This window comes from Arachis ipaensis, chromosome B7 (assembly GCF_059453495.1).
Source record: "Arachis ipaensis isolate K30076 ecotype BB chromosome B7, ASM5945349v1, whole genome shotgun sequence".
NCBI classification, from domain to species: Eukaryota; Viridiplantae; Streptophyta; class Magnoliopsida; order Fabales; family Fabaceae; genus Arachis; species Arachis ipaensis.
Window position 1 is genome coordinate 132,321,121 of NC_142442.1, and position 10,610 is coordinate 132,331,730.

The window sequence follows — 10,610 nt, forward strand, 5'->3', positions numbered from 1 at the left end:
TAGGGTTTTTTGAACCTTTCAAGGAAAATCCATTCAAAGCAGCGTCGAGGAAGACAACAACTGCTCGACGAAGATTACGGTGACGACAAGCTCGAGGAAGACCACGGTGATGGCGACAGCAAGTTCAAGACAACGACTGCTCGACGAAGATGACGATTACGGCAATGAAGGCTGGGTGCGACGAAGGCGATGAAGGCTGGGTGAGATGAAGGGCATTGATGAAGATGACGATGATGACGATGAAGGCTGCTAGGTGCGATGAAGCTGAACGATGAAGCTGAACGATGAATGCCGAAAGAAGCTGCTAGGTTTGAGAGTGAAGATGAAGTGACGGCGCTGTATGTTTAGGGTTTGAAAGTGAATTTTAGGGTTAAAAGGGAATTTGAAAATTAGTGTGTTGTTATTATCATTTTTAGGGTTAAAATTTGAAAACTTAAAAAAAAAAGTTAAGTGTGGAAAAAAAGTGGGAAACTAAATTTTAGGGGAGGGAACTCTATCGGCACGTCTTTTTACGGTGCCAAAATAACAGTATAGCCACGTTTTTAAAGCGTGCTGATTTTTCTCTATGGCCACACTTTTTAAGCGTGACAAAAAAAAGTGTGGCCAAATTTCAAATCAGTGGTCACCCTTGTAAAAGCGTGCCGATTTTCCTCTATGGCCACGCTTTTCAAGCGTGGCAATAAAAACGCGTGGCCAAATTTCAAATAATTGGCCACCCTCGTAAAAGCGTGCCGATTTCCTTCTTAAAAAAGCGTGGCCAAATCACAAATCAGTGGCCACCCTCGCAAAAGCGTGGCCATTAACCACTTTTGGGCACGCTTTAAAAGCGTGGCAAGAAAAAAGTGTGCCGACAGGCCTTTTTTCTTGTAGTGGTTGCTATAACGCAACCGCCAGTAACTGCTAGTTGGCCTCCATATGGCCTTCCTTCAAGTTACACCCCACCTGGTTATGTTTTCCAAGATTTAGAAATTCATCGAGTTTTGGTGTTAACCCAGAGCTTCCAGTGTATTCTGAGTTTTCTCGAGATTATCAGATGGGTTCTACATCGAATGCTTCTAATTCAATGGCGGCTTTTCGACAACAGGTCGACGAAAGTCATCATGATTTAGTTAATTTATTAACTAAACAGATGACTACGATTCTGAACCCTATGATGGCTAATCATAAATTGAAATTCGAGCGCCTTGCTAGGCAAGTGGAAAGAGTTGCTTAAATTGTTAATTATGATAAAGGAGATCAAAATCGGCAAATGAATCAAGGGGATGGGAGGCCCAAAAATGTAGAAAATGATATGCATTTTAGGGGAGATAATCCTCGAATTGTTTATCAAGACCAAAATGCAGATGATGTGTTGGTTCGAATGAGGATTAATCAGTGTGGTGAAAGATATCAAGTAACCAGAATTGTTGAAGATATGCTTAGTAAGATTGGATTCAATGTAGATTTTATAAATCAACTATATTTTATTTCTACTATGTCCGTTGCTGTACAAGCGACAGAGGTACCTAAAGGGGTAAAAAACGCAGCTTTCGTCACCACAGTCTCTTCTGTTCTCTTTCCTTGTCTAGCTCTACCAATTTCATTCATCATTGGAATTTTATTATCACGGTATAATAATTGTATATCTTTCTAATATGACCAAAAACACGTTGCGGGGATAGCTCAGTTGGGAGAGCGTCAGACTGAAGATCTGAAGGTCGCGTGTTCGATCCACGCTCACCGCAATTTTTTTAATCTCTTCAATAATTTTTATGTAAATTTAATTTCTACATAAAATTGATGGGTGAAAACTATTAGACCATAATATTTTACTAAATAAAATTATTTATATTATATTACTAATTATATATTTTGTTTAGAACATCTTTTTGAATCTAATAAAATTATTTAATTTACTTAATCTCTTCAATAATTTTTATGTAATTTTTACGTAAAATTGATGGGTGAAAACTATTAGACCATAATATTTTACTAAATAAAATTATTTATATTATATTACTAATTATATATTTTGTTTAGAACATCTTTCTGAATCTAATAAAATTATTTAATTTACTATCTAAATTTAACACGAATATATTTTATATATAAAAATCTATTTTATATTTTTATCTTATAAACATATATGTTTTATGAAGAAAATCTAAATTTATGTCATGAATATATTTTAAAATAATAATATTAGATATATATTAAAATCAATCATTAATATATAATACATATTATAATACAAAATATACATAAAAAATGAGTTATATATAATTTATATAATTATACATAAATAAATAATAGTTAATTTTAGTGATTTATCATTTTAGTGTATACATACTATTTTTTTTAAATTAGACAAACAAAGTATTAATAAAATCCAAAAATATAATATTTTTATACAGTGGCAGAGCCACATAGTAGAAAAGAGGCAATGGCTTCCTAATTTTAATTTTTTACATGTAAATTATATGTAAATTTTAGTTTAGTCCTCTTAAAATTTTATTTAAGTCTTATTTTATTGTGTAAATATTTTTGGTTCACTCTAATATTTTATCTAACTCCGCCCCTGTTTTTATATATAGAAATATTAAATACTTCAAATCAATTTTTTTCTTTTTTTTAAACAATGTGATATTAAGGAATACAATAAAACTCTATATCCAAATCATAACCCTAACTAAATCCAACCAAGTATTTTAAATTCACGTGTACCTGTTTCTTCTTCTTCCGTTATCGTCATCATCACCAACAACACCACCACCTCATCCTCCTTCCTTTTTCTTCTTCTTCTTCCTTTTTCATCATCATCATCATCATCATCATCATCATCATCATCATCATCATCATCATCATCTTCTTCTTCTTATATATATCGTCGTTATTATTATCGTTGTTATTGTTATTGTTAAATTTTTGTCATTTTGATGATGTTTTCTGATCCAAAATTGATTTTGGATGTGTTTTTGTTCACGATTTAGTCTTGTTTGTGTGCTTATTTTCGAATTGAGTTTATGTGTCGCAATTATTATGTAATTTCGGTTCATTTTTGAGTTAATTATGTCGCAATTGTTATGTAATTTCGGTTCATTTCTGAGTTAATTGTATTGCAATCCATTATGTCATTTTGGTTCATTTCTGAGTGAATTAAGGTGCATTTGGACTCGTTCTGCACAATTCAAAATTCTTTCTCCTCTTCTTCCTCATCTTCTGCTGCTACTTCTTCTTTTTTTCATCTTTTTCTTCTTCATCTTCACCTTCTTTTTTCATTTTCTTATAGTTCTTCTTGTTTCACACTCTTAATAGGAATAAAACCAAGAAAAAGAGAAGAAAATATCAAACAAAAAAGAAGAAATATATTAATGACGTTTTTGTTCATGATTCAGTCTTGTTTGTGTGCTTATTTTTTAACTGAGTTTATGTGTCGCAATCATTATGTAATTTCGGTTCATTTCTGAGTTAATTGTGTCAAAACCCAATATGTAATTTCGGTTCGTTTCTAAGTTAATTGTGTCGCAATCATTATATAATTTCGGTTCATTTCTGAGTTAATTGTGTCACAACCCAATATGTAATTTCGGTTCGTTTCTGAGTTAATTGTGTCGCAATCATTATATAATTTCGGCTCATTTCTGAGTGAATTAAAGTGCATTTGGACTTGTTGTCCTGCACAATTCAAAATTCTTTCTCCTCGTCCTCTTCATCTTCTATTGCTTCTTTTTCTTTTTCATCTTTTCCTTCTTATTTCATTTTTTCAAAATTCTTCATGATTTACTCTACTCTTGAGAGGAATAAAATCAAGAAAAAAATATCAAATAAAAAAGAAGAAAAAATATATTAATGACATTGTCTAATCCAAAATTGATTTTAGATGTATTTTTGTTCATGATTCAGTCTTATTTGTGTGCTTGTTTTCGAATTGAGTTTATGTGTCGTAATCATTATGTAATTTTGGTTCATTTCTGAGTTAATTGTATCGTAATTGTTATGTAATTTCGGTTCATTTCTAAGTTAATTGTGTCACAATACATTATGTAATTTCGGTTCATTTTTGAGTGAATTAAGGTGCATTTGGACGCGTTGTCCTTATCAATTCAAAACTCTTTCTTCTCACCTTCTACTGCAATAACAGCAGCAACAAAGAATAACAATGAAGAAAAAACATGCGAAGAAGGAAGATGAAGGGGAGGAGGAGGAGGAACGCGAAGAAGAAGAAAACGACGACGACAGTAACGTAAAGTTCCGTAAGTGAATGTAAATGACTTAGTTAAAAGAATGATGTATGCACGTGTAATTACATTCTTTTTAACGAGAATAATTTTTGTTGATATTAAATCTACTTGATTAAACTTAAATGACAAATTGCTTAAATGTGCTGCATATCTGTAAAGAATATTGTTAGGGTATACCCCTTTATTCATTAACACACTCTTCTATTGTAATCCATTGTTTTTATCATTCTAGAAGAGAAGAACATTTGGCAAAGGTCATCCCAATCCCATATTAGGTTTTCATATATTAAAGTGTACAAAGTTTTGGGGACTCATCAATCAGCTGATTAAAACCAGCCAGCAACTTTTGTAGTTGATGCCAACCAAAATCCCACATGTGCTCTCAATATATATAGTATTAATTATTATAATATTTCTTCTTTCAAAGCCACTTGTCACTATTATTATTATATTAATTATAATGCCAATTTCATCGATGATGGCTCATCTTTACTTACATGCTTTCTATTTTTATCTCTAACTGCTCCCATATATTTTGTTGCCAATTAATTATAAAATATTCACAAGTAAACAAATTTCGGTTGAGTTTTGTGTTAGTCTTTTGACTTTGCAGCTCCAAATCTACATCGGTGAAAGAAGGAAGGAGACATGCTTTTTTGTCGTTTGCAGCTTCGAGATGAAGTGTGTTACTTTGATTTCTAAATATTGGAGGAGTAATGTTATTTGTACTAATCTTTAATTTAACTAAACATTTATTTTGAATGATATATCTTTTAATAAGAAAAAAGTTATAAAAAAAGGTTATTTAGGGTTGCAAAAAATCTGCCAAAAAAGGATTGCAAAAAATCTGTAAAAAAAAAAAAGTTATTTAGGGTTGTGCACTAAAACAAAACTTAGTATGTTTGACGGGTATTGGTATAAAAAAAGTAATTATTTTATAAGAGTATATTTGACAACAACCAATAATTTCATCAAAAAAATATTCAAATGTATTTTAATGAGTATTACTTGTCATAAAAAAAATTTATATTATTATTGATGACTAATAGTTATCAAAAAAGTATTCAAATATATTTTTAACTCTCATTTAATTGTCCAAAAAATTATTAACAATATTTTTATTGATATTTAATTATTATTGATTGTAAAAAATAAATGTTAATAAAAGTATTGTCAATTTGACAATTAAATGACTATCAACAATATTTTTAAATCGTTTTTTAATAATATTAAATATTTTTCTACAACTAATGACAATTAAGAAATTTTTTTATTTTTTATCCAATCCAACATGTTAACGACTAATCTATTGTCGATCAGAGTTCAATTTAAAAGCAGGTCAATGATTAAATCTAACGCAGAATTGGAATTTCATTTAAGGATTTGTCACAGTCGAATGAGTTGCTATATGCATAAAGCGTGATTCGAATCTCCACACTTACTTAAGCAGACCAGTGAGTCAACCACTTGACTAACCCAGTTTAATTATGACGGTTAAAATATCTTATTAAAACAATTACTTTTAGTGGTTATTGAAATTGTTTGATTTTCTGATATAGCAAGAATACCTTAATCTTTACCTCGTTTTAACTCTTAAGACATGCGGGAAAAAAAGGGTCAACCACCGGGTGTGAACGTGTGTACTTTTGGTTATAATTAACCATTCTAAAGTTTGTTTGATTTCACTTCTTAGAGTAATTAAGACTAGGAAATTAAAACAAAAAAAAACTATGATGTTTTAAACTTTATAAAACCCTAAACCAACTACGTGCTGCACTTTGTTACTTGATAGTATTTTAACATCATAAGCCTAGTGCTTTATAAATATTATTTATACATTAAAATTAATTATTAAAATTAATCATTATATATTTATGTATAAATATATATTATTTAATTTATTTTTAATATATATTTTATATTAATAACTAATTTTAATATACATTTAATATAAGGGAGCTATTTAGATAAAGACGCTAAAACGTCTTTTTTTAAAGATGTTTTTCAGTAATTAAAATTTAACATATATAATCGATTGAATCATGTTATTTTTGTCAAAATTATGCTAGACAAATTGATTTAACCGAAAAAATAGTGAATCAATAAATCTTGAACTGGTCTAAATTAATATTATTTTTTTATAAAAAATGACTACAATACTCTTATTATATATATATTTAAAAATTCTAAATCCTAACCCTACAATAGAAAAATAAAGGACTAAAATTTAGATTTTTAAAATTAATATATATATAATAGAAGTATTTTAGTCATTTTCTATAATAGAGTATTATAGACATTTTCTATAAAAAATAATATTAATTTAGACCAATTCAAGATTTGATTCATCATTTTTCGGTCAGATCAATTTGTCTAACCTAATTTTGACAAAAATAATACAATTTAATTGATTATATATGTTAAATTTTAATTATTAAAAAATATCTTTATAAAATGACGTTTCCAACATCTTTATCTGAATGACTCCCTTACCATAATCTTCGAATTTATATATAACACTAGTAAGAACTAGCTACAACGGCTTGACTTCGAAATCGAAAGACCCAATAAATGTATAAGAAGAATTCTCAATTTAAAAAAAAAAAGGCATAAATTTTAACTTCTTTCATATTTAATGTGGTGCATTATTAGAGGATTGATTGATGATGAAAAAGTTGCGTGGTCATGTCGTATATTATTAGGGGATGCTCCAGCTATAGAATTGAAGGCCAGTGTCTTTGGCAGGGACACCTCTAGCTATTGCCATTCAAGACGAGTCAAGGGACAATGTAATTAAAGAAATTGCCATTTTTAGAAAACATATTAAATGAAAGTCCAATAAATCCCAATTGTAATTGTATTTTCTTTTGTTTCTTATCATATTTTTTAGAAAAAATATAGATAGATAATGAAAATACTAAACAATGTAAACAATGAATATATCGGATGTTTAATTCACTAAGTGTGTGGATGATTATCTTAATATTAAGATTTAGTTGGGTAATTTGAGGTGTAGTATATTTTTATTTTATTGGACCAATTTTAAAGCTTATTGTTCATATTGTTTACAAAAGTCATTGTCTACCTAATAAAATCTTATTTTTTAACTCGATAAATTAAAAATTAATTTATTGTGAATTTAAATTTTTATTTTAAAAATTAACGTTGGATAATAAATTACTATACGAATAAAATAAAATTTAAGTTCACATACTTATTTAAAAAGACGAGGGATCCATTCATATTGTGTTTCATTATATATAAATTATTTTGTATGCAATATCTTTTTAGGATTTTACGGTCGAAATTAATGATATACAAGAAATCACTCATGATGATAAGATCGATTATAAGAAAATCTAGTATAAGGGGATGCTAATATATTAAATTGCAATGATTGCTTTTGAATGTAAATGAATATGATTAGCAATCTTTCATACAAAATATCATATTTAAACATAATGGTTATCCATCGAAATGAATATTTTGTTTTATTAATCTGTATATGTAGAACTATATTATCCAATGCATAGATGTCCCGGGAACATGACAAAACGTGAAGAAATAGGCATTATGTTTTAGACAATTTATTAATTCCATTTCGTATACATTTCAAGCAAAATTTTTGGTAAACCATTCAAGTAACTTGTCTTTGTTACTAAAATGACTGATTATTTTAAAATAATTAAAATATTCTAATATTACAATATTAAACAAGTATTGAATTTAAAATTTCTATTAAATCATAATAATTTTATGATTTAAATTATATTATATATTTAATTTATTCTTTTAATTTTATATAAAATTTTGATTTTCTGTATTTTGACTTATATGCTTACATATTAAAAAATCAAGTCAAATATTTTTCTTTTTTTTTTCTCTTTTTAAATTATTAAGTCAAATGGTGCTTGTTTTAAGCAATGTAATCAATTATGAAGAGGAAAACCCCATCTTAGCTTCACCCCACAAAAAAAAAAAGTCAAAATTATTTTATTTTGTATTTTTAATTACCGTTTATTATAGTTAGAATAATTGAATAATATTAAATATGACAAATATGTAATTGTAATTATTAGTTTATTACACATATAAAATTATAGATATTAAATTAAATAAAATAATTTTAAATAATTATCTTTCTAACATCAACCAAAAAAAAAAAAAAAAATCCTGCTTATATATTCTTTGTTGCTGAGTTTTAATAGCTACTTGGCTATTGAATGTTATTTATATATGCAGCGCCAATCTCCCTCACTTTTCAAACCCCTTAAATTGCATACCATATATTAATTTATGTACCTAACATTACGCCGGCCATGTATAATTTTGTGTATGTATATATATACGCTAAACATATTGCAGTATGTGCTGAAAATATGAGTTTTCATTTATAGATTTAAAAAAAAAAAGAGACGTAGAAGGTGGTTTCAATGATTAAAAATTTGCAGACTTGAATTAAGTATATGTGATTCCGATCCGAACATACTTAAGAAAAAACAATTGGGTTGAATATATATAAATAAATCTCTGAATAATGTAGTAGTGCCAATGTCTCTGTGTATATATATATATATATATATATATATATATATCTCATCATCAGTAGGTAACAAAATTCAATAAGCAATAGAGTATTAGAGTATAAGACAAAAAACAAATGTTGTCAACGGTAGTGCAGGTCATAAGAAATTCGAACCTAGCTAAAAATATAAATGGCCCACAAAATTAAATGCTAAATGATAAAAATCCAACAAAGAAAGTTCCCAAAGAATAAAAAAAAATATTTCTTCTAAAGTCTAATTAACTACACCACCAACAAACTCAGCAAACGGCAATTAATAAATCTGCAGGCCCTATGATCTATATTTCTTTTATCCTCGTGTATATAATCACTGAAACAAAAGTATTTCATTATTAAAAAAATAGTTAAAATTTATTTTATCTCTTTTTAACATTTCTGTAATGAAAATTTGTGAAGAATGATAATGTGGCAATGGAATTAAATGGATGAATAAATGGTATGTATGAAGTAAGATCTAATAATCAATCTAGGAAGTAGTTGAATAAATCTATAGTTGGAGTTTGTGGTGAAACAAAGTTTGAAGGACTAGGCATGACGAAAGTGGCACTGTTGTGAAGCATAGGGCTCAAATCATGAAAGAAGCTAACCATGTTTGGATCCGAAGAAGAAGATGGTGGTATCATCGGTGAAAAAAAACTTGAAGGAATGGGAGAAAGCGAAGCTGGTCCCGGCGATAATATCCCTTGAAACATGTTTGTTCTCTCCGCCGCCACCATCATCATCTCTAAACCTTCCACCACGTCGTTATTTGATGTTATTTGGTCGCTGCCGCCATTGATTATTGCCTGGTTTTGATGCATCATCATTTTGTTCTTCCCCAATGGAGACGACCTAGCTTTCTCTGTGGCGGCGTAACGAGCCGCCGGAGACACTGTTTCGACGGGGACGACGTTGAAAGGGTCGTTGTTTTGCACTAGTGCCACGTCAGATGTCGGAAAGGCCGAGGAGGATGACGTGGAGAAAGAAGGATAAGTATTATTGAAGGACATGGACATGGACGAGGACGAAGACGAAGACGAAGAGCCAGTAAGGCGCTGAACTAGGCTCATGAAATCACCGGGTGTGGTGTGGATAATCTTGGGGGAGACGGTGTAGATTATAATGGGTTGGCGCGGAGGCGGTTGGTGGTGTGAGGGTGGTTGTTGTGGTGGCGGCGGCGCAAGCGGTGGTTTCTTGATCTTGTGAGAATCTTTGTTTATTCTCAAAGGAGTAGGTCTTGGTCCTTGAAGTTCTCTTCTTGGTGATCTTCCAGTTGGATTATTATTCATGTCTGGGAATTCCATGTTTTTGATGTTGTTGGAGATTAAGAGAGGAATTATAATTAACTTGATGATCAAGGAGAATGAGCTAGGTAGGGTGGAGACAAGTGTATGAGCATATATAATAATAATAATTAGTATTTTCTAAAATTTACGATGGTTTATATTATATATATATATAAAGTAGCTAAGAAAGTAGATAGATCCGGTCAATGATGAATTAGGGGATTAATTATTTAATGTGAGGAGGGAAAGATAATTTAACTTGGCTTGTTCCAAGGTAAATAATTTATAGAAAAGAGAGTATTTTTATAGCGACGATGGCCGGTTTCGTGATGTTATGGTTGTCTGAACGCGTCTGTATAAGGTTGGAAAGGGTCATATGTTTATGTATGTAGTGTGCCATGTCATAATAAGTGCATATGTATGTGATGATGATGGCTTAGGGTGGAATAAGCTAATTAAGTAATTAAGCTTATTAGTGATGAGTTCTATGTGATGCTAGTGGATAAAGTGTATGTGTTGACAAGTTTGACACTTTTTATT

At 29.5% G+C, this 10,610-nt stretch overlaps 1 protein-coding gene and 1 non-coding gene across 2 annotated transcripts; one reads left to right on the forward strand and one right to left on the reverse strand.

Annotated features, from left to right (window-relative positions):
* Nucleotides 1-1,651: 1,651 nt before the first annotated feature.
* On the forward strand, nucleotides 1,652-1,724 carry TRNAF-GAA (transfer RNA phenylalanine (anticodon GAA)). Its single transcript has one exon. It is a non-coding gene; the product is annotated as a tRNA-Phe (tRNA).
* A 7,214-nt stretch (nucleotides 1,725-8,938) lies between these two features.
* LOC107608282 (protein MKS1) lies at nucleotides 8,939-10,330 on the reverse strand. Its single transcript, XM_016310118.3, has one exon. The coding sequence runs from the start codon at nucleotides 10,086-10,088 to the stop codon at nucleotides 9,267-9,269; it is 822 nt and encodes a 273-aa protein (XP_016165604.1). The 5' UTR covers nucleotides 10,089-10,330; the 3' UTR covers nucleotides 8,939-9,266.
* Between the last annotated feature and the right edge of the window lie 280 nt (nucleotides 10,331-10,610).